The following is a 25,334-nucleotide window of genomic DNA, read 5'->3' as shown; positions in this document are numbered from 1 at the left end:
TCCTGATATATTTTGTTAACTCTTGTGCTCACCCTTGTTTCTCTCTTTCATGGCTCCCTTCTGGATACTCCTTCTGGCTAAGGCACGTCCTCTAGTTGTTGTTTTATGCAGGTCTGTAAGTGGCAACTCTCTTGACTTTGAATGTTTGGAAAGATGCTGAATGATTTTTTGGCTCAGTATAAAATTCTAGGATAAAGATTACTTTTTCCCTCATCACTTTGAAGACTTTACTCCACTGTTTTCTAGCCTCTATTGCTGATGAGAAAACTTCTGTCAGTCTGTTCTTTATATTTGGATAATGTATTTTCCCCTTTTACAGTGTTTAGAGTGGATTTTGTTTATTCTTGATGCTTTACTACAGTTTGATTCTTGAACAACACAGGTTTGAATGTGCAGGTCCACTTATATGGGGATTGTTTCCAACCAATCTCAGATGAAAAATACAGTATTCTCAGGATGCAAAACTAGTGGATATGGAGAGCCAACTTTTCCTGTGCTCAAGTTCTGCAAGCCGACTGCGGGACTCTTGTATACCTGGATTTTGGTATATGCAGATTTTGGTATATGTGGGAGTGCTAGAACCAATCTCCTGCATATACTGAAGGACATTTCTAGATAATGTATTTAAGTTTTGACTGATGTTTATTCCAATCAATTATTGGAGCCTACTGTTAATTTGAAGAATCAGGTTATTGCTTCTGGAAAATTCTTAGTAATTATCTCTTTAATTGTTACACTTCTGTCATTCTCCACTCTCTGCTTCTGGGATTCCAATTAGGTGAGTTCAGTTTTTCATAATTCCCCCTTCCTCTCTCTTATTTGTACATGTGTGTATATATGTATATAATATATATCACTGTCTCCTCTTATAACCTCCATGGGTCTGCATTTCATCATAAGGAATAGCTGCTTCAATACTGGGCAGCAGTTTCCTCAAGGTCTTCTCAGCAGGGCAAGAGACCCACATTAGCTCCTCTGGCTCCAAACAAAGAGATGGTCTCTAACTCCCTGTTTGATTTGGGGCACTTACAGTCCTCTCAGGAGCTAAACTCTCACACTCGTCTGCATCCAGACCCTGAGGGGGAAATACCAGCTGCTTCTGTGCTCTGTTTACTCTTTGGTGCTTCTCTGCCATTTCTGGTTCCTGAAGATGTTTATTTTTATTTGTTTGAGTCCGACTGTATCTCTTTAAAAACATGTTATCCATCATTGCTATATATTTGAAGCAGAGGAAGTTAGTGAAGCATAAACTTCATGCTGAATCTAGTGTCTATATCCTCAAATTCTCTGCCTGTACCCTCTATAAACTGATTTTTCCACTGTGAATAAGACTAACCATGACTCTGTTGACATTTACATTTTATTTAGACAATGTCTCCTTTCTGTTCCTTTGAGCCAAGCTCGACTCACCTTATCCTGAGGTTGCATTTACAAAGGAACACTGAAGGTTACCCAACAGTATGTGGGTGTTATTCATCAACTACAGCAACTCAAGAATATCACCAGTTGGTTTGCCTTTCTCCTGGTTTTCACGTTTTCTCATTAAAAATAAATAAAGCACAGATAAGCATAAAGTATAACCACCCATCCAACAATGAGAGGAAAATTGATCAATGGTTTTGGTTTATCTTTCCTATAATTAAGCTATAGAAAACAACCATCCATGTAATAACTAGAGAAAATCTTCATCAATGGCTGTAGCTTATCTTTCCTGATAATTAGGTTCTTTCAGGGAGTTATTAACCAATTTAAAAACCTGCTTTTGTCTGAGATTGATTAGTGAAGATTATTTCTTGAACCAAATTGTTTTTTTCATTTGGCTACTTTGGTTAAAGAAGAAAGAAAAGATAATAATTGCAATGATTCTTTTAGTTTATAGGTTTGTTGCCTGCAGATTGCAATTACCATGTCTGACCCAGTAATTCTTCGAAGTGTAAAGAAATTTGGAGAGGAGAATGGTGGTTTTGAGTCAGATAAATCATGTAAGTGACTTTTTTCTCTCACTGCATCTTGTACAAGGAGAGGCGAGAACAAAAGTGGGACAAGTTGGCAAAGTCTCAAGGAGCAGAAAATATTCAGCAACAGTAGGTAGAACTATCATTGGGTGTGATCCTTACACACAACTCTGTGGCTCTCCCTAGAAGCCACATAACGAACTATCCAAAAGCACTCGGTAAGAACACACCAAGTGTGGGTAAATGAAAGCATCCCTCACCAACCCCTTTCCTAGATAGAATAAGGTTGTTCCAGCAGTGGCTGTTATGACTAACTTTATTACTGTATTGTTATTATTAATCATAATTTAGTAAGTGCTCCTCCTTAGGAAGAGCTGTGCCCAGACTCTGCAGACCAGAATGAGATCATGTGGAGGGGCCTGTAGCACTAGCACCTGGGATGTCTTGGGCTCAGATGGTTCTAAGCTGTTGTTTTCTAACCCTATGATTTTATATTTTACAGATGACAAAATTGAGACTCGGATATGTTTTTGAAACTTGGCAAGGGTCACATGAGTAAAATTAATGAAACCATAATTCTAATCAAACAGTTGTGTTTGATTTCCAAGCCCAGGATATTGCCATCTGTCAACATTATCATGCCTCTTTACTCTTATTAAAGTAAAGAGGCGTGATAGTGTTGGAGGACAAAACTCCCGAGTGGCTTCCTTACACCCCTCGCTATAACCCCCGACTTTCACCTCCTGCCCTGCATCTGTTCTGACCTACACTGGGGAAAACAGTATGTGTCTCAATCCTATGGTTTCTACTAGTGTAGAAGTGTCAATGACATCTTGTTATTAACATCTTATTGTTAATTTGTGGCCTATATTTTAAACAGATAAATTCTGACGCTTTTAAAGAACCAAACAATAAAACAATAAATAAATATCAATTTTATTTTGTAGTTCAAAAAGTCAGATCTTCTTCAGCTAATTTAGAAATGTTGCTGTCTGTTTGATATTCAGATGGTGCAAATATTTCATGTCCTGAAGAAAAGTCTGTAAATGAGTAAACGTAGCAGCGCTCCTGGACCCTAATGAGTGTCTTTGTGTGTGTGTGCGTGTGTGTGCATGGAGAGAGAGAGAGAGAGAGAGAGAGAGAGAGAGAGAACGTGAGCAGGAAAAAAGAAAAGGCCAATAATCATTTGGTAATATTCCATGAATCAAGGTAATTTATAGGAATATTTTTCCAGAGCAAATTTCTTAATGACTGTATTGCATTTTGTCATTATTATTAACTGCTTTTTTGCACTGATTTTTTTTCTGACAGATAATAATGATAAGAAATCAAGGTAAGTGACTGCAGCATCTTTTCTAGAATAACTCCATAATATTCATATCAACGGCACAAAGCAGAGAATATTTTCATGCACATTGCACTTCATATAAAATAATATATATAATCCATTCTTTTTCTCTTTAAAACATTACTATAATTTGATTTTTAAAACCTTTTGGAAAATCGCTTCTGGATTGAGTCCAAATCTCCCTCGTGTATTCAGGAATGGCACAGAACTCCTGACCTAAGAGGGAAGAGGAAAAGTTGAACAACAAGTATAATTTCATGGGCATTGGGGAGGTCCCTAAACCCCAAATTCTTGCCACAGGCAAAGAGTAGAAACCTAAAGTGTTATTATTGCATATTTCTCTTTAGCTAAAGATTTTGAATTCTCATATAGAACAAATATAAGCTAATTACAGTCTGGTATGAAGGCAGGATTAGATGAGGTCTAATTTAGAAGACAGAAGTGAGATGTCAGGTAAGTTCCTGAAGTGGAGGTGGTGGAAAGGGAAGGGTTAAAGGTATTTTAGAAATTTCAAGTAATTCACAGCAGAGGGAGTGAGTGGGAGTGGTAAGATTAGCTTTGGGCTGGTAGTGGTCAGGTCAGCCTGGGCCTCTGAGAGCCACATATTTCTTATTGGGTGGGAAATTTTAAAAATGGGTGTGGATGTAGATGAATGGCAAGGAGAGGATGAGTAGGAAGTTGAATAAGTTGTTTTGTTTTTAGAGGAGGTGAGCGTGGAATGAGAAGAACACAGCAAAAGTTTGCCAGAGCTGCTGAGAGGAATGGGAGCGATCTGTAGAGGAATGAAGTGTGCATTGCATGTTGAGCTGGAGAGCACACATTCACTCCATTAATTCATTCATTTTGCAAATATTAATTGAGTGTCTATTTGGTATCAGACACTATTGTAGGTGCTGCTGAGGGTACAGAAGGTACAGAAAAGAACAAAATAGGCAAAAGTGTCTGCCCTTGAGGAATTTACATTTTAGTGAAGGAGATATAATAAACACTGTAAATAAATCAAATGTATAGCATGGTAGCTAGTGATAATCTGTCACTTTCTTTCTGAGAAGGAAAAATAAACATGGAAATGGAGCTATGAAATGGTATGTGGGGGGTGGGGTTGAAATTTTAAAGACTTTGGCCAGGGAAGACTCTGTTGAGTAGGTGACTTTTGAAGGAAGGTCTAGCGGGGGTAGTGGAGCTGTCCCTGTGGTTACCTAAAGAAAATGCATCTGGGGAGAGGGACTAGCAGGTGCCCGCACCCAGAGGTGGGAAGAGCTGGGCATGGACAAAGGTCAGCAAGAGACCAGGAGAGTGGGATGTTGAGAACTAGAATATAGTTGGAGGAGATGAGGTCAGAGAGCTAAGGGCCAGACCATGGGGAGTCTCAGAAAAAAATTGGGATTCTTTTCTGGGCCAGAAGGGAAGCTTAGGGCAGCTGAGTACTAGACTCTGCCTGTGTTGGTATCCATTCACAAGGTGGTAAGGTTGTGTTCATCAGGCCCAGCAGCCTGGCTTAAGGAGAAGAAGGCAAACAGCTGGATGGATGCAGGATGAAGTTTACAAGGATGATGTAGAGATAATAATTGATGACGATGGTGAGAGTGTGGTTCAAATGCCTTGCAGAGGGACCTTGGCTGCATGGGGAAGGAAGCAAAATCTTAATGGGGTTTAGCAATGGAAGGAAATGAAGGATTTAAGGGACTGCACGGCTCAAGTGAGGTTGATGAATAGGTGTGGAAGGAGGAAAGAAGTGAGAAAATGAAATACATGGGCAGTCACAGAGTGCCAAGGAGTTACACATGTCAGACAGTAGTTCCTGGTGACAGCAAGGTCCAGGGTGTATTCATGGACTGGGTGACTCAGGTTAAGTCAAGATCCCCGAAGTTGAAGAGGTCAAATACAGGTTAAACATGGCCTTATGGGAAATGAAATGAATGAGAAATATTAAGGAAATATGATTCTATGAAAAGTATGGGCATGTTCTTGAATTTTTCAGCATATCAACATTATTTAAGGTAGTTGTAAACTTTTTAAGTGTGAGGAAACTTTAAAATTAGCTAATCCAACAACTTCAGCTTCCCCATGAGGAAATGCAGTCACAAATAGATTGAGGGTCATGACTGAGGGCAAAAAGTTATTTGTTGGTATAACTGGGAGTATAGAGGACTTTTTACTTTCTCTGCATACCTCTCAGGTGTTCCTCTCTGTGAATTGCTAGTGAACCTGAGACTGAGCTATACTGAAATCTCTAGAAGAGGTAAATCTAGAAGAATAAAGCTTGTGTTTAAGATATCAGGCTTGGCCAGAATTTCCCAGCCAGTGAGGATTTTCTTTCTTACTAAAGAATAACTCATAAAATCACCACCTAGGGATAATTTCCCATTGTATTGGAAAGGATGGTCTTTAAATCCCTATGTTTTTCTCCTCAGGTTACAAGATGAAAAGAAAGGTGATGGCGTTCGAGTTGGCTTCTTTCAATTGGTAATAAAACTGTGTTGATTTATGGCAGTGACTGTGCAACTATAAATTGTTTAGATCATGAAAGGAGTGTTAAATCTTTAGTCATATTGGTAGGTTTTTAACTTCAGTGATCACTTTTTCAGTCATAGGTTTTGCCTATGTGATAACATGCTGAATAACTATTAGAAATATGTTGCTCATAAAACATACAAATCCTGTCCAATAGATCAGAAAAATGTCTTGGAAAATTATCACTCAGCCCATGGTTATCATATTTGTAAGGAAAGTCATCATGACAATCACATTATATGTATTTATTCTTAAGACAAATCTTTAGAAATTTCATAGTATAGGTATTTACCCCAAATTTGCTCAGGATGGAGGCATTTCTAGGCATAAACCGGCACTCTTCATTGTCACTATCAGTTGTACAAAACAATTTATACTGTTGCTGAATGCCCCACACAGTTTATCTACTTGTCAATGGCATCACCGATAGTGATTATTTTCCCCTTGAGTTGTAGATGAGTAGCTAAAAACTAAAGTCAGCTCCTGAAATAAACAGAATGAATTCAGAGACCAGGAAATTTATAACATGATCTAACAATGTAAGAGTCTAATGTTTTAGATAATTGATGTACCATGCCATTTATTTCAATATAATTAGTACGAACCTGCTGCTCAATTAAGATGATTCCCATGAAATTTGGTGTTGAGTACTATTCATTGGAATCTAGTAACTAAAATTAAATAGTCCTCCTACCTCTCCCACTTTTCACCCATAGATGATCTCTGAACCCTTTGTTTTTCAAGTTTCGGTTTTCTTCATCAACTGACATTTGGCTGATGTTTGTGGGAAGTTTGTGTGCGTTTCTCCATGGAATAGCCCAGCCAGGCGTGCTGCTCATTTTTGGCACAATGACAGATGTTTTTATTGACTATGACATTGAGTTACAAGAACTCCAGATTCCAGGAAAAGCATGTGTGAATAACACCATCATATGGACTAACAGCTCCCTCAACCAGACCATGACAAACGGAACACGTTGTGGGTAGGTTGTTTTTTCTTTATTTTTTACTTTTTTTTGCTCATATCTTAAATTGTAATTCAAGATATATAGAGGGGATTTTACTGACTGAACTGGAGTGGCATCTAACACAAAGAGAATAGAAACATGAGTTTACCCATATTTCCAGAAATTACACTGCCTCAAGTTTCCTTCTATCTTACTATGTTTTAAAATCTTAACAGAAACAGGATTGAAGGTCACTCATCAAATACGTCGGCAAATTGTAACCACTTCATTGAGTATAGGCTTGAGCTTGACAACACCAATGCTTAACGCCACTAGGGAGGTGACCCATGAATTTTACTTGAGTATCATCTCCAAGAGTTCTTTTTTTAATGTCCCACTAACTCCCCTCTGCCCCTTAGCTTTGTGGCTGTGGCTGGTGATCCACTTGATCCTAACCCTTCCATCTGTAATGGGAATTTCATGAACATGCTGCATTACTTGGAGTAGGGGGATACTAGTCTCAACCAATAGTTGAGTTTGTTTTCTTTTTCTTCTTTTTTTTTTTTTTTTTTTTTGGATGGAGTCTCCTCTTTCACCCAGGGTGGAGTACAGTAGTGTGATCTTGGCTCACTGCAGCCTCCGCCTCCTGGGTTCAAGCAATTCTCATGACTCAGCCTCCTGAGTAGCTGGTATTACAGGCACCTGCCACTATCCCAGCTAAGTTTTGTATTTTTAGTAGAGACAGAGTTTCACCATTTTGGCCAGGCTGGTCTCAATCTCTTCAGGTGATCTGCCTGCCTCAGCTTCCCAAAGTGCTGAGATTACAGGCGTGAGAAAACTGGTGCCGTGCTGTGATCAGAGGCAACCATGCAGAAGTAGCCAGAACTCACACAGACACAGTCACTATGCTACTGTTCTCTTTGTGATAAGCTTGACAGGCCACCTTGTAATCAGTGAATCCGTCGTGTACTCAGGACTGACTCATTGTCATAGCATGGACTTTGCAGTGTGCCTCATGCTGCCTCAAGTTCAGAACAAGCTTATTTGCACGTACGAACCCACATATTCAGGTTCAAGAATGAAGGGTGGGGCACATCTTGGCTAGAAATACACTAGGAATGGCTCCCTCAAAGGAATTTGTAGTTTTCATCTTCATTTTTGAAATATTCTATAGGCTTGATTCCAGACTATGAATGAGTCCTTCAAAATCATTGACACTCTTCCATAATATTATCTCTCTTAGAGTCTTTCATTCATTTACTCATTCAACCAAAATTTTTTTAAACATCAACTGCATACCAGGAACTCATGAAAGCATCAAGGACACAGTTGTCTTAAGAGTATGGTCCCAGCCAGGCATGGTGGCTCATGCCTGTAATTGTGACACTTTGGGAGGGTGAGACAGGAGGATTGTTTGAGCCCAGAAGTTCGAGACAAGCCTGGGCGACATAGTGAGACCCTGTCTCTACAAAAAAGTTTTTAAAAATAGCTTGGCTTTGTGGTATGCACCTGTCATCCCAGCTACTTGAGAGGTTGAGATGGGAAGATCACTTGGGCCTGGGTGTTTGTGGCTGCAGTTGCCTGTGATCACGTGGGTGACAGAATGAGACCCCATCTCAGAAAAACCAGGAGTCATGATCCCTATCTTTGTGAAGCTTAAGCTTAGTAAGCCATCATTCAGTTAATGATCATTTAAAAAATATGTAGTCACAGACTTGGAGGTACCTGATAGAAAACACAGGATAATATACAATGTGAATTATTCTTTATAAACAACAAGTCTACTCATTCTATATAAGTTCCCTAATGTCTAAATATGTATGTTTCTTTTCTAAAATTGGAAGTTTCTTTTCATTTGAAAAACTCGGAGCAATTTGTATAAAAGAGAGACTGAGTTCAAGAAAAGTCTTTGAAATCCTTCATTTATGTTGGAGGACAGAAGTGAACTGCTTTTTACAGAGGGGTTTGACTGCAAAACATAAAATTAATCATTCTCCCCTTTGAGAAAAAAACGCATTCAGACTAGTGTGATGTAAATTGACACAAACTTATGAAGATAAGTTTTTGAGGAAAAAGTCCTCAAGTATATCTTATTATGCCTTAAAATTTGGAAATAAATGTTGGAGGAGTCAAAATTTGAGGCATATACATGATACTAGGTGCTATGAATATTTGTCTAATGAATTAAAGAATGAATCTACTTTCAACATTTGCACTATGGCCATCTATTAAAAAGGAATTCTCTAGTGGCCACTCATTACTCACTGTCTTCATTGTTACTGGATCACATACCCAAAGGCCAGCAAAGAATACAAACTGAAGCTTTCCGAAGTCCATTGGCTTTGGCTGAATTCACATGATACCAAATGTGAATCGACATTTGTCCTTTTCTTTTTTAAAAAAAATTTATACAGATAGCTGAAATTGTATGGACTATACTTTTCTAGGCATTTCTTTACTAGGAACTCCTTGATGAGTTAAATACTTTCATTGTGAGTTATTATGATCATTGACAAGAATACTATTTGTCTTACTTCTGAATAACATGTTTGTTTAGCTGTTACGTGGTAAGATCACTGTGAATATGGACTTGGGTGGGGCAGAGGAGAAAAGAGAGGACATTTTCCTACCTGTAAGTAGTTTATATACCTCCAAAGTCACCCAAACTATTTGCAAGTTTCTTTCGTGGAAAAAGTGTATCATTAAAGGTACAGTTTCTCCTTTTATTACAATAGATATATTAGTCTTGGAATATACAAGACAACCCAATAATTTTAGCAACAAAAGCATGTATGTGTAGTGACAGGAGCTGGTTTTACTCTTTTATTATATTGGTTTCCACATGTCAATTGTAATCTATTGGATGGAATTTTTAAGTTAAAGCCTTCCAGATGGTTGTCAGTGAATTACGCTGATAAGGATTACAGAGCATCACATCTCTTGATTAACTTATCAGAATTTCTGATCAGAACAGTTAAATAATAAAATTTAAAAAATGAAAGCAGATGAAGGAATAGGAGGTTAAAATACCACAATTGCAATTTCATTTTATTTTCGTTTATCCAATTGAAGTGTAAACACTCAAATGGAAGCCACAAAGTCTCATGTAACTTAATTATGAAAGAGACATACCATAATTTCTGCCATATTCTATGAGTCACAGAAACCAACCCTGGTATAGTTTGGGAGGAGTCTAAACAAGTGTGAATGCTGACAGATGAGAATTTTAGGGGCCCTTTGGAGGCTGAATACTACTGTGGGCATTGGGGAGCTCAAGTTTTCACTCCCTCTCATACAGATAAATCAATGCAGAAATCTAGGCCTGTCCTTTCACTTGGATTTCAGTCTATATTCTTAGCAATGTTTATTCGGTTTGTATAAGCAAGCACTATTTTCAAGCTAGACAGTTTAGGCTATATAATTTTATAACAGCTTTATTGAGATACAATTCACATACCATAAAATTCACCCACTTGAAATGTACAATTAGATGTTTTTTAGTATATTTATATTTACAGAGTTGTGCATTCACTGCCACAGTCAATTTCAGAACATTTTCATCACTAAAAAAAGAAACCCCTTGCCCCTCGGCCATCACTTTCTAGTACCTCATCCTCCTCCCTATCCCTAGGCAACCACTAATCTGCTTTCTGACTGTAGATTTGCCTATTCTGGACATGTCATATTAATAATATCATATAATATGTGATCCTTTGAGATTGGCTTCTTTAACTTAAGCATATGTTTTTTGCAGTTCATCCACTTGTAGCATGAATCAATATTTTCTTTTTATTGCTAAATAATATTTAATTATATGATATAATACATGTTATGTATCTGTTCATCAGTTGATGGACATTTGGATTGTTCCCACTTTTGAGCTATTACAAATAATTCTGCTATGAACATTTGTATACAGATTTTTGTGTGAACATGTTTTCATTTCTCTTGGGTACGTGCCTAAGAGTGGAATTGTTGTATCACATGATAACTCTATGTTTAACTATTCTAGGAACTGCCAGACTATTTTCCACAGTGACTGCACCATTTACATTTTTGCTAACAGTGTATGAGGGTTCTAATTTCTCCACATCCTCACCAGCACTTGTTATTTAGTATCCATGATATCTCTCATAGACAGAATAATGACCCCCAAAGATATCCAGGTCCTTATCCCTAGAATCTGTGAATGTTACCTTGTATGGGAAAAGGGTCTATGCAGATGTGATTCAGTAAAGGATATCGAGATGGGGGAGACTATCCTGGATTATCCAGGTGGGCCCTAAATGCCGTCATGTGTGTTCTTAAAAGGGACAGTTGCTAAGAAGAAGGCAGAGGGGGATTTGCCTATAGAGAGAAGAGTAGAGGCAAGGTGACTACAGAAAAAATTAATGGAATGACATTGCCACAGCCGAGGAGTGCCAGCAGCTGTCAAGAGCTGGAAGAAGCAAGGAGAAATTTCTCCCTTAGAGCCTTAGGAGGGAACACAGCCTAGTCAGCACCTTGATTTCCACCCAGTGAAGCTGATTTTGGGCATGTGAGGGGATCCATTTCTCTTATTTTAATTGTGATAATTGTTACAGCAGTCATAGGAAACCAATACAATAGCCATCCTAGGGAGCACGAAGTGGAATCTCTTTGTGGTTTTGATTTGCATTTCTCTGAGGACTAGTGATGTTGGCTTCTTTTTAGGTGCTTGTTGGCCATTTGCACATCTTCTTTGGAAAAATATCTATTCAGATCTTTTATTTGGAAATAAATAATATAACAAAATATGTATTCAGCCCCTTTTAAAACTGGGATATATGTCTATTGATTATTGAGTTGTAGGAATTCTTTATATATTCTAGATATAAGTTCCTTATCAGAGATACAATTTGCAAACAATTTTTCTCATTCTTTGGGTTGTCTTTCTAACTTCTTGATAATTATCTTTGAAACACTAAGGTGTTTAATTTTGGTGATGTCTAGTTTGTTCTTTTGTTGCTTCTGAATTGGTGTCATATCTAAGAAACCATTGCCAAAGCCAAGGTCATGAACATTACACTTGTTTTCTTTTAATGGCTCTGACATGCGAAGTGCCAGTTTCCCCTTCATCTTCCACCACAAGTGTAAGTTTCCTAAGGCCTTGCCAGAAACTGAGCAGATGCTCTAATGCTTCCTGTACAGCCTGCAGAATTGTGACCCAATTAAACCTCTTTTCTTTATAAGTTACCCAGTCACAAGTATTTCTTTATAGCAGCGTGAGAATAAACTCATACACTCTTATGGTTAGTCTATGATCTACTTTGAGTAAATTAGGGTGAATTAGGGGTCCAAATTGATTCCTATCTGCATGAATAGCCAGTTGTTCCAGCACCATTTGTTGGAAAAACTATTTTTTCCCTATTGAATAATCTCGGAATCCTTATCAAAATCAATTTACTGTAATTAAGAGGGTTTATTTGTGAACTCTCAATGCTATTCCATTGACCTACACATCTATATGCCAGTAACACACTGTTTTGATTACTGTAGCTTTATAGTAAGTTTTGAAATCAAGAAGTGTGAGTCTGCTACTAGGGATTCTCTATTCTGGGTCTCTTGGATTTTCATATAAATTGTTTAACTTCTGCAAAGAAGTCAGCTAGAATGCTAGGAATTACATTGAATCTGTAGATCATTTTAAGGAATATTGCCGTCTTAACAATATTAAGTCTTCTGATTCATGATCCATTTATTTGAGTCTGTTTTAATTTATTTCAACAAGGTTTTATAGTTTTCAGAATATTTTGCAATTTTTTGTTAAACTGATTGCTAGGTATTTTATTATTTTTGATGTTATCATAAATGGAATTTTTTTCTTAATTTTATTTTCAGTTTGTCCATTGCTACTATAGCAAAATACAATATTTTTGTGTGTATATTGATCTTTTATCCTAAACCTAGCTGAACTACTTATGAGTTCAATAGGTTTTAGTGGGCTTTTTAGGATTTTTTATACAAGACCATATCATCTGCAAATAGAAGTAACTATACATTTTCCTTTCCAATCTAGCTGCCTTTTTAATTTTATTTTATTGCCTAATTATTTTGGCCCAAACCTCCAGTACAATGTTGAGTAGAAGTGGTGAGAGAACACATCCCTGTCTTATTCCTATCTTAGGGGGAAAGCGTTTGGTCTTTCACCATTAAGTATGACATTAGCTATGACTTTTTCATAAGCGTCCTTTATTATGCTGAGGAAGTTCCCTTCTAATCCTAGTTTGTAGAACATTCTAACCATTAAGTCATGAATTTAGTCATGTGCTTCATCTACATCTATTAAGATGATCATGCAGTTTTGCCCATTATAATACTGATATGGTATATTACATCAATGTATTTTCATATGTTGAATTACCTTTGCACTCCTTGAATAAATCCCACCAGGTAATAATGAGTAATCATTTTACTGTGCTGCAGGATTCAACTTGTTTGTATTTAGTGAAGATTTTTGTGTCTATATTAATAAAATATATAATATATAAGAGTTTTCTTTTCTTATAATGTCTTTGTCTGCTTTTGGTATCAGATAATTCTGGCCTGATAGTTTGGCAGTGTTCCCTTCCATTCTATTTTTTGAAGAGTTTGTGAAGAATTGGTATTAGTTCTTTAAATGTTTTGTAGAATTCTTCAGTGAAGTCGTTTCATCTCAGACTTTTTGTTGTTGAAAGTTTTTGATTGCTCGTTCAATCTCTTTAGTTGTTATAGGTCCACTCAGATTTTCTATTTCTTTAAAACATTTTTTTTTAATTTGGCAAATAAAAATTATATATATTTATGGTGTGCCGCATGATGTTTTGAAATACGTATACATTGTGGAGTGGCTAAATTGAGCTAATTAACATATTCACTACCTCACACACTTATCTTTTTTTGTTGTAAGGACACTAAAAATCTACTCTTGAGTTCAGGCTTCCTGGGATGCCAAAAAAACTGTGAGTCTGCTTGCTTTCTCAATGGGGAGGCTTGTGGTCTGGGGCAAATTTTCAGCCCTGGTCACTGGTTGCCTGGAAATAGATTCAGTGCTGTTGTTGGGGGCATGGTGGGCATGAGACTAGCTAGCCTCTAGTACTGTGGGGCTGAGTGGGAGCAGGGTAAGGCCTGTGACTGCCAGCTTTCCCCCACTTCCCTGGTGACCTGTATGACTTAGCAGAGGCAGCCATAATCCTCCTGGGAACATAACTCCATTGAACTGGGAACCACACCCCCATCCCCCACAGCAGCGGCAGCAAGCCCCGCCCAAGGAGGGGCTGAGGTCACACACGCCTATCCCTGCCCCTACCTAGTGGTCTTTCTCTACCTGCCCTGGTAGCCAAAGACAAAGGCCCAATTCTCTTGGGAACTCTGTGGCCCTGCCCACTGCTTGGGAAACCTGAACACTTAACCAGGTGTCCTGAGGGCAAGTTTGCATTCTCCCTATAGGACTATAGCTGATGCACTCTTGAAAGTGCCACTTCCTAGCTAGAGGCCACCAACACAAAACCAACGCACTAAACAAAAACACAACAGAGGACCCTCACAGAGCCCACTTCACTCCCCTGCTGCCTCCACCAGGAGCAGGTGCTGGTATCCACAGCTCCAAGAACTGAAGACAGATCACATCACAGGACTCTTTCCAGACACTCGCCAGTACCAGCCCAGAGCCTGGTAACTCTGCTGGGTGACTAGACCCAGAAGAGCAGAAACAATCACTATAGTTTGGCTCACTGGAAGCCCCATTCATAGGGGAAGGGAAAGAACACCACATCAAGGGAGCACACCATGAGACAAAGGAATCTGAACAGAGCCTATGAATCCCAGATCTTCCCTCTGACATAGTCTACCCAAATGAGAAAGAACCAGAAAAGCAATTTTGGTAATATGACAAAACAAGGTTCTGTAACACCCCCAAAAGATCATACCAGCTCATCAGCAATGGATCTAAACCAAGATGAAATCTCTGAATTGCCAAAAAAAGAATTTAGAAGGTTGATTATTAAGCTAACCAAGGAGGCATCAGAGAAAAGTTAAGTCCAACTGAAGGAAATAAAAAACATGATACAGGATATGAAAGGAAAATTCTCCAGTTAAATAGATAGCATAAATAAAAAACAACCACAACTTCTGGAAGTCAAGGACACACTTAGAGAAATGCAAAATGTACTGGAAAGTCTCAGCAATAGAATCGAATAAACAGAAGAAAGAACTTCAGAGTTCGAAGACACAGGTTTCAAATTATCTCAATCTATCAAAGACAAAGAAAAAAGAATTTAAACAATGAACAAAGCTTCCAAGAAGTTTGGGACTGTGTTAAATGACCAAACCTAAGAATAATTGGTGTTGTCGAGGAAGAAGAGAAATCTAAAAGTTTGGAAAATATATCTGAAGGAATAATCAAGGAAAACTTCCCTGGCCTTGCTGGAGGAAGATCTCTTGTCTAGAGATGTAGACATCCAAATATAAGAAGCTCTAAGAACACCTGGGAAATTCACTGCAAAAAGATCATCGCCTAGGCATGTAGTAATCAGAGTATCTAAAGTTAAGATGAAGGAAAGAATCTTAAGAGCTGTGAGGCAAAAGTACCAGGTAACCTATAAAGGAAAACCTATCAGAATAACAACAGATTTCTCTGCAGAAACCCTAAAAGCTAGAAGGGATTGGGGTCCTATTTTTAGCCTCATTAAACAAAATAGTTATCAGCCAAGAATTTTGTATCCAGTGAAACTTAACTTCATAAATGAAGGAAAGATATAGTCTTTTCCAGACAAACAAATGCTGAGGGAATTTGCCACTACCAAGCAAATCAGGGAAATGCAAATCAAAACCACAATGTGTTATCATCTCACTCCTGTAACAATGGCTACAATCAAAAAATCAAAAAAGAATAGATGTTGGCATGGATGTGGTGAAAAAGGAACACTTTTACACCATTGCTGGGAATGTAAACTAGTACAACCAAATGCCCATCAATCAACGAATGGATAAGGAAAATGTTTTATATATATATACACACTCACACACACACATACACACACATATATATACACACACACCATGGAATACTACTCAGCCATAAAAAGGAATGCAATAATGGCATTCACAGCAGCCTGGATGGAATTGGAAACTATTATTCTTTTTTTTGAGATAGAGTCTTGCTCTGTTGCCCAGGCTGGAACTCAGTGGCACAATTTCGGCTCACTGCAAGCTCTGCCTCCCAGATTCATGCCATCCTCCTGCCTCAGCCTCCCGAGTAGCTGGGACTACAGGCACATGCCACCACGCCCAGCTAATTTTTTGTATTTTTAGTAGAGACAGGGTTTCACCATGTTAGCCAGGATGGTCTCGATCTCCTGACCTTGTGATCCACCAGCCTTGGCCTCCCAAAGTGCTGGGATTACTGGTGTGAGCCACTGTGCCTGGCCGAGACTATTATTCTAAGTGAAGTAACTCAGAAATGGAAAACTGAACAGTGTATGTTCTCACTCATATGCAGGAGCTAAGCTGTGAGGACACAAGGGCATGAGAATGATACACTGGACTTTGGGGACTTGGAGGAAAGGGTGGGTGGACAGGAATAAAAGACTACACATTGGGTGCAGTGTACACGGCTTGGATGATGGGTGCATCATTCTAAAATCTCAGAAATCATCACCAAAGAACTTATTCATGTAACCTAACACCACCTGTTCCCAAAAAACCTATTGAAATAAAAATTAAAAATTTTTTAAAATAATAAAAAATACATTATAAAACAAAAAAATAATAAAAATCTACTCTTTCAGTAATTTTCAAGCATACAAAACGTTGTTACTAACTATAGTCAGCCCAGTAGATTTCTTGAACTTATTCCTCCTAATTGAAATTTTGTATTTTTTAACCATCTCCCCAATCTCCCCACCTTTAGCCCTTGGTAACTACCATTTTACTCTCTACTTCTATGAATTCAAATTTTTCAGATGTCACATTTAAGTGAGATTACATTGTATTTGTCTTTCTGTGCCTGGCTTACTTCACTTAACATGATATACTCGAGGTGCATCTGTGCTGTTGCAAAAGACAGGATTTTTTAAAAAGGCTGAATAATATTCTATTGTCTATATGTAGCACATTTTCTTCATTCATTTGTTGATGGACACATAGGTGGCTATTGTGAATAATGCTGCAGTGTGCATGGGAGTGTAGATATCTTTTTGATATATTGGTTTCATTTTCCTTGGATATATACCCGGTATAGGATTGCTAGGTTATATAGCAGTTCTATTTCTAACTTTTTGAGGAACCTACATACATTTCTGCATAATGGTTGTACTAATTTACATTCCCACCAACGGTGTACAAGGGTTCCCTTTTTTCCACATTCTTGCCAGCACTTGATATTGTCCTTCTTTTTTGATAATAGCCATTCTAATAGGTGTGAGGAGATATCTCATGGTTTTGATTTGCATTTCCCTGATAATCAGTGTTGTTTAGCATCTTTTAAAATACCTGTTGGCCATTTGTATGTCTTGTTTTGAGAAATCTCTATTTAGGTCTTTTGCCCATTTTTTTCCTATTTCTTTTTTTTAGTTGGTTTCAGTAGTTTGTACTTTTTAGAAATTTGTCCATTTCGTCTCAGTTATCTAATAGATGGGCATAAAAATGTCCAAAGTATTTGTTTATTTTTTTATTACTGTAAGGTCAATAGCGATGTTTCTTTTCATTTCTGATTTTAGTTATTTGAGTCTGCTCTCTTTTTGGTCAGTCTAGCTAAAGATTTGTTGTTTTTGTTTATCTTTTTGAAGAACCAGATTTGGTCCTTTTTATTTTCTCTATTGTTTTTCTGTTGTTCTGTATTTTCTCTATTGTTTTTCTAATCTCTACTTCATTTATTTCCACTCTAATCTTTACTATTTCTTTCCTTCTGCTTATTTTAGTCTTAGTTTGTCCTTTTATCTCCAGTGTCTTAAAGTGAGATGTTGAGTTATTGATTTAAGATTCTGTTAAACACATACCATTAAAACTACAAATTTCCTTCTAAGAATTGCTTTAGCTGCATCCCGTAAGTATTTTAATGTTGCGTTTTCATTTTAATTTATCTGAAAGTATTTTGTAGTTTCTCTTGTGATTTTTTTGACCCATTGGTTATTTCTGAGTGTATTATTTTGGTTCCATATGTTTGTGAAATTCCCAAGTATTTTCATTATTAATTTCAAGTTTCACTCCATCATAGCCAGAGAATATATTTTATATGATTTTAATTCTTTTAAACTTATTGAAGTTTATTTTATGACCTAGCATGTGTCTGCCTTGGAAAATGTTTCACATGCACTTGAGAGGAATGTGTATTCTGGTGCTACTGGATGGAGTATTCCAAAGATCTCTGTTGGGTCTAGTTGGTTTATACTGATTTCAAGTCTTCTATTCCTCTTGATATTCTGCCTATTTGTTCTCTCCAATATTGAAAGTGTGTAATTGAAATTTCTGACTATTATTGCTGAAATATCTGTGTCTCCCTTCAAATCTGTCAGACTTTGCTTCACGTGTTTTGGGGGCTCTTTTTCCGGTACATATATCTTCATAATTGTTATCTTTCATGATGGATTGACCCTTTTATCTTTATAAAATGATTTGTATCTCTAGTAACAAGTTTTTAAAGTCTATTTTGTCTGGTATTAGTATAGCCACTCTTGGTTTCTTATGGTTACTTTTTGAAATGATTTTTCTTTCTATCTTTTTGTTTCAACCTGTTTGTATCTTTGGATCTAAAGTGTGTCTCCTGTAGACAGCACATAGTTGGATCTTTTTTTTTTATGCAATCTGACAATCCCTGTCTTTTGATTGTATTGTTTAATCCATTACATATAAAACAAACATAACATCCTGAAAAGTGGAGGAAAAAAGGTCAACTGGCTAGAGCCTCAGGAACCAAGTAATAACATGTTGATTAATTCCCTGGGTATCTTATGCCTAATGTGTACTAGATTGAGTGTTGGAAAAGCTGGCAAACAGGAAACCCCAGTGAGTGCAGACCAAAAAGACCCAACAAAATCCTGCTTTTTCTAGATAGTGGGTCAGAAAGAGAAAGCCTAGTAGAAAACTTTTAAGCAATAATTGCTCTACTCCAGCCAAACACCACAGAAGAAAATGGTGGCCTCACTCTTACCCATGCCAGCAAATGTTGAGTTGGGAGCATAGACTTTTCCACACTTGCTAGGTGGTAATGAGCCCCTCTTGTGCCACCCCATCACCTACCCCCACATTGTCCATGGAGAATATGTGGGAGGCCTGAATCATCCCCACTATAATAAGGCACCTCTCCTCTTACCTGCTGGGATTGGGGTGACAGAGTCAAAACATTACCACTACCCTCATGGAAGGGGAAACCAAGACATTTTCAGATGACATAAATCAAGAGAATTTGTTGCCAGCTGACTTACCCCAAAAAAATGGCTAAGAAAAGTTCTTTAAGTAGAAAGGAAAAAATAAAAGAAGTCCTAGACATCAGGAAGGAAGTGCGTAGTAACAAAACTATGAATACCTGCAATAGACCTTCCTTCTCTTGAGCTTTCTAAATTATGTTTTATGGTAGAAACTCTAACACTGATATGATCCTATTATGACACTGTCTGATGTGTGTTTAATTTGGAAATAGTTAAGACACTTATATTATTAACAAAGGAGAGTAGAGGTATGTAATGGGAGGTAATCTTTATATATTTCACTTAAATTGGTAAAATGACAACATTAGTAGACTGTGAAAAGTGATGTATCTATAATGTATTTCCTAGAGCAACCACTAAAAAAGCTTTACAAAGAGAGACCTTAAAAACACTATAGATAAATCAAAATTGAATTCTAAGAAAATGCTCAAGCAGCCCATCAGAAGGTAAGAGAAAACAAACACAGAAATAACAGAGAGAACAAATAGAAAACAAGAAATAAAATGACATATTTAAGCCCTAATGCATCAAAACCTAAGGAAGATTTTTTGTAGATATAGAAAAGATTACCCTAAAATGTTTATGAAAATGTAAAAAAAAAACTGGAATAGCTAAAACAAATTTGAAAAAGAATAATAAAGTGAGAAGAATCAATCTACCCAATTTCGAGACATATTATATAGCTAATGCAGTCAAGGCTGTGTGGCATTGACAGGGGTTAGATATATAGATCAATGGAACACAATGGAGAACTCAGAAATAGACCCACACAAATATGTCCAATTGATTTTTGACAAAAGTGGAAAAACAATTCAGTGGGGGAAAGATAAGCTTTTAATCAAATGTTTGTGGAGCAATTGGACATCCATAGGCAAAAAAAAAAAAAAAAATGAAATTACACAAAAGTTAGCTCAAATGAATCATGGGCTTATATGTAACAAATAAAACTAAACTTTTAGAAAAATATGGAAAAGACCATTTTCTTGTTCTAGGGTTGGACAGAGCATGTAAATTACACCAAAAGCACAATTCATAAAGGGAAAATGTGATAAATTGGACTTCAATAAAATTAAAAACTTTGTAAAAGATCCTGCTAAGAGAAAGAAAAGACAAGCTACTGACTGGGAGAACATATTTGCAACTTATGTATCCAGAAAAGGACTGGGATCCAGAATATTTAAAGAATTCTCTTATGCAACCAGCAGGCACATGAAAAAATGCTCATCATCACTGGCCATCAGAGAAATGCAAATCAAAACCACAATGAGATACCATCTCACATCAGTTAGAATGGCAATCATTAAAAAGTCAGGAAACAACAGGTGCTAGAGAGGATGTGGAGAAATAGGAACACTTTTACACTGTTAGTGGGACTGTAAACTAGTTCAACCATTGTGGAAGACAGTGTGGCAATTCCTCAAGGATTTAGAACTAGAAATACCATTTGACCCAGCCATCCCATTACTGGGATATATCATGCTGCTATAAAGACACATGCACACATATGTTTATTGCGGCACTATTCACAATAGCAAAGACTTGGAACCAACCCAAATGTCCATCAATGACAGACTGGATTAAGAAAATGTGGCACATATACACTATGGAATACTGTGCAGCCATAAAAAAGGATGAGTTTGTGTCCTTTGTAGGGACATGGATGCAGCTGGAAACCATCATTCTCAGGAAACTATCACAAGAACAGAAAACCAAACACCACATGTTCTCACTCATAAGTGGGAATTGAACAATGAGATCACCTGGACACAGGAAGGGGAACATCACACACCGGGACCTGTTGTGGAGTGAGAGGACAGGGGAAGGATAGCATTGGGAGATATACCTAATGTAAATGACGAGTTAATGGGTGCAGCACACCAACATGGCACATGTAGACATATGTAACAAACCTGCACATTGTGCACATGTACCCTAGAACTTAAAGTATAATTTTAAAAAAAAGAAAGTTTACAAATTTGTTTTGGGCCTTCCTAGTTGGCTTGGGACCTGTGGGGAAGCTTGCTCTAAGGCATTATATGAACATTACTCATTGTTTTATGCATGCCATATAAAATAGAAAGAAAAAGTGCATCTTTTTCAAATTGTGAAAAAATAAAAGTTGTAGGAATTAAAAAATTTTAAAAAAGAGTTCTCAAAACTCAGTGTTAAAATAATAGCAAAGTTCAGTTCAAAGATGGGAAAAAGACACGAGTAAGGATATAAGACAGCAAATGAGCACATGAAATCTGTTAAACAGCATCAATAGAGAAATGCAAATTAAATCAAAATGAGCTGTTGCTATAGACTTATCGGAATGGCTAAAATTAAAAATAGTGATAGCCCTAAATGTTGATGAGGATGTGGAAGAACTGGATCACTCATACAATCACTCATGCCATTCAAACCATGTTATAGCTATCCTGGAAAACAGTTTGGTAATTAAAAAAAAATCTAAACACTCAACTACCATATGACCCAGCATTTCTACTCTTGGGGATTTATTCCAGAGAAATGAAAACTTATGCTCACATAAAAACCTATACACAAATGTTTATAGTTGCTTAATTTGTAATAGATAAAAATTGGAAACAGCCCAGATATCCTCCAAAGGATGAGTGGTTAAACAAACTGTGAGACATCTATATTATATGGAACCCTCCTTAATAAATGGGAATGAACTGTTAATGATGAAACTTGAAAGAATTATGCTGAGTGGAAAAAAGCCAACCCCAAAAGGTTCTACACTGTATGATTCCATTTATATAACATTCTTGAAATGGCAAAATTACAGCAAAGGAGAACAGATTGGTTGTAGCTGGGGCTAAGGAGGATGTGGGGATTGGAGAGAAGCATGTGGAGGTATAAAAGGACAATATGAGGGAGCCTTGAGATGATGAGAATGTCCTGATCTTGATTGTGTCAGTGTCAATATCTTGGGTGTGATATTGTCCTACGGTTTTACAAGATGTTTGCAAGATATGGCTTTAGTAAATCTGTAAGCTTGATGTGTAAATTGAATGACAAAACAAGGTAAAACAAAAGAAGAGATAAAAAGTTTCCAAAACAAGGTAAAAAGAAAAAAAAAGGCAAAATAAGTCCTCATATCATAATAATTTGTAAAACATCTCTTATCTTTTCCTCTAATTGTCATCTCTCTCCCTTCTTTGCTATTCAGCAAATGAGTCTTTGGTATTCAACAAATGGGGAATCTTAATTCGTTCAAGTAGATTCATGTCAGTTTTTGCTGTTAAAAAAAATGCCATTCTGTGGTCCAAATCACCTGCAAACTTTATAGAATCCTTCCTGGGGTTTTATGATGACAAGTGTTCCCACCATTCAGACAATAAAGACCTTGGTGTGTAGTCAAGGGAGCAAAGCCAGGCCTGCTCTTTTCCTTCCTGTCAGTTTTTCCGATAGGTTTGTTCTGTTGTTCCAGAAATATTATCAAGTTCTCTAACGCCTTAATCACCTCTTCTTCCCAGAATAAAATAAAAATGAGTTAACCACTCATTTCAGTGACGGGGCTGAAAAGAGTGATAAACTGCAATATCTTTATCTGCACCATCCAGCAGTGATAGAATTCTCCTGAATTTTGTACCAGAAAATCCCAGAGCTGGGCCCGTGCCCAACACCCTTAATCCACATATGTTTGTAAACTGGCATTTTTAATAACAGTCACTTCATCACTTCTGCTTAAAGTGCTTATAGAATAAAGACACCACAGGAAATTTAAGTAAAGTTATTTATTATTTATCATTTTAATTGCCACACAACTATACATATTTATGGGATACAGTGTGATGTTTTGATGCATGTATACAATGTGTAATGATCAAATCAAATAATTACCATTTCCATCACCTAAGACATTTATCATGCCATTGTGGTTGGAACATTCAAAATCCTCTCTTCTAGCTCTCTTGAAATAGTCAATGTATTATTGTTAACTATAGTCACCTACTATGCAATGTAGTACCAGAACTTATTCCTGAACAGTAACTTTGTACCTGTTGACCAACCTCTCCCCATCCGTCCCCCTCCACTGCTCTTCCCAGCCTCTGTTAACTACTATTCTCTAAGTAAAATGTTTGGACAAATACTTACAGTTTTCTGGTTTTAGACACCCCAAAACAAACTGAAAATGAAGAGAATTAACTCATGTATACATTAGAAAGCTTTTACTTATAATAGTATAGTATACTTTCTATTCAGAGATATTTAGCTTTTATAGGAGCCTCTGATTGTGGATACTCATAGATAAGTCTATGATTTTCTAGTTCTTGTTCATCTCAGCGTTCTTCTTAGTCATCATGAAAGACTGGGAATGTGGTGAGCACAAGAGACCTTAGCTGCTTTTGAGGTTGTCAGAAGGGTTGACCATAACAGTTATTTCCCTTCCTAATCTGTATTTTGAAAGTCAGAGCAAAACCCAGAAACATTTATTGATTTCAGGAAGAGTAAACAAGCAGTGTAAGCCCAGCCCTTGACCTTGAGTAGCTTGCAATCTACTAGCAAGACAAGCATAAATGTACTCAATATAAATATAGTCAATAAAGATATTGACTAATAGTGCAGTTTATTCTGTATTAAATGAATTATATTGCAATGCTTGATCTGAGTTCAATAGAGAGAGAAAAAAATTCAAGCTCAAGTCACAAAATGAAGGCCTGACAGAGAGCAGAAAGGATGTGGGATGAAGAACCCATGCTAAACAGGCTGCTTTCTGATTTTCTAAAGTAGACTCTATACCATGTAACTTGTCCTTAAGGATCATAACTGTCATCAACCAATATGTTAATTTTCTAATTATGGAATGCCTTCATTCCTAAAAGCAACTTCAGAATGTTTTTCCTCGCCTCCCTGGCACTGCCAATCCCAAGCCCTGTGCAGCAACATGGTAGTGCTGCTGGGAAAAATGCCGAAGTATTTTTCTTTGCTACTTTTCTTCTTGCTATTTCCCACAAGTGTCTGGTTTCAACCTTAGAAATTGTCCTGGTGAATGAAGCTTAGGCTGTAGTCAGCAAAAAGACAGGGCTAATAAAACACTTTTCTCTCCCATGGGAAGATAACAGGCACATTTTTCAGTGTCACTCTGAGATAGAGAAGTTGAAAAGCTGGCTTGCATTCCTAGAAGAGGTAACAGTAAGCCTCCTGATTTACAGCACACATCATTCTATCAGTTTCTTTTCAGACAGCCTATCTGGCTTTTGAAAATCTTTCTTACCTGTGATTGCTGTATCACTGCATAATGAGTATGCATGAAAGAGACTAAAGTGGACCAAGCCCTGGGCTGCCATTTAGGGCATCCTGGCTTCCAACCACTGCTAATTAATTATTTCCTGGTCCCAGCATCTTTGCCTATAAAAATGAAGGTGATATGCATATTTTCTGTGATTGGTACTATTTAGAAATTTGGTTGAATTTATTATATTTTGCATAGATAAAATGTCTTACTTATGTTTAATAGAAATATACTATATACAGTATATCTATTATATATTATATATAATATATATTTAAAGTATATAATATATATTTTAAAATATATATATATTTTTAAATCCCTCTATATCCACAAATGTAATCTCTCTTAGCTTGATCCTACTTGCAAGTATGAACATTCTTTTCCCTCTTTTAAAGGTTGCTGAACATTGAGAGTGAAATGATCAAATTTGCCAGTTACTATGCTGGAATTGCTGTTGCAGTACTTATCACAGGATATATTCAAGTTAGTAGCTCCTCCATATAATTTATAGATCAATATCTGACCTCAAAGACATTACAATGAGATGCAACGTGTTGCCACCCTTTAGGCTAATCAGAAGCCCTAAGAACTACAGTCTATTTCCAGAGGACATGAGAGAATGGGTAGGGATTCTTCTCTCAGGTGGACAGCTTAGGAGGATGCAAGTGGTTGTCCAGAGAAATGAATAATAGACTCATAGTTGTAATGTCCTGTCGTCCCCTGCCTTTCCCTACTTCATCCTCTCTTCTATATCCAGAAATGGACATTTGCAGGTGTGTTTGTAGGGGGCAGTTGAGTAGCTTGAAGAAAGTAGGGGAGGGAGAGATAGAGGAAAACAAAATTTACTTTCTTTTTCTCGCATTGCTAAAGTCTCACCGAACTGCATTCCAACCCAAATTCTGA

At 37.1% G+C, this 25,334-nt stretch overlaps 1 protein-coding gene across 1 annotated transcript in view; it reads left to right on the top strand.

Annotated features, from left to right (window-relative positions):
• The first annotated feature begins 1,906 nt into the window (after positions 1-1,906).
• The window catches only part of ABCB11 (ATP binding cassette subfamily B member 11), a 100,126-nt gene continuing 76,698 nt past the window's right edge, over positions 1,907-25,334 (top strand). Inside the window, exons 1-5 of the mRNA XM_073019793.1 lie at positions 1,907-1,982; positions 3,267-3,288; positions 5,718-5,769; positions 6,562-6,800; positions 24,827-24,914. Of these exons, the coding sequence (XP_072875894.1) occupies positions 1,907-1,982; positions 3,267-3,288; positions 5,718-5,769; positions 6,562-6,800; positions 24,827-24,914 (477 nt within the window). The remainder of the gene's footprint in view (positions 1,983-3,266; positions 3,289-5,717; positions 5,770-6,561; positions 6,801-24,826; positions 24,915-25,334) is intronic.

Source organism: Chlorocebus sabaeus, chromosome 10 (assembly GCF_047675955.1).
Source record: "Chlorocebus sabaeus isolate Y175 chromosome 10, mChlSab1.0.hap1, whole genome shotgun sequence".
NCBI classification, from domain to species: domain Eukaryota; kingdom Metazoa; phylum Chordata; class Mammalia; order Primates; family Cercopithecidae; genus Chlorocebus; species Chlorocebus sabaeus.
This window is presented reverse-complemented; position numbering and strand designations above follow the sequence as displayed.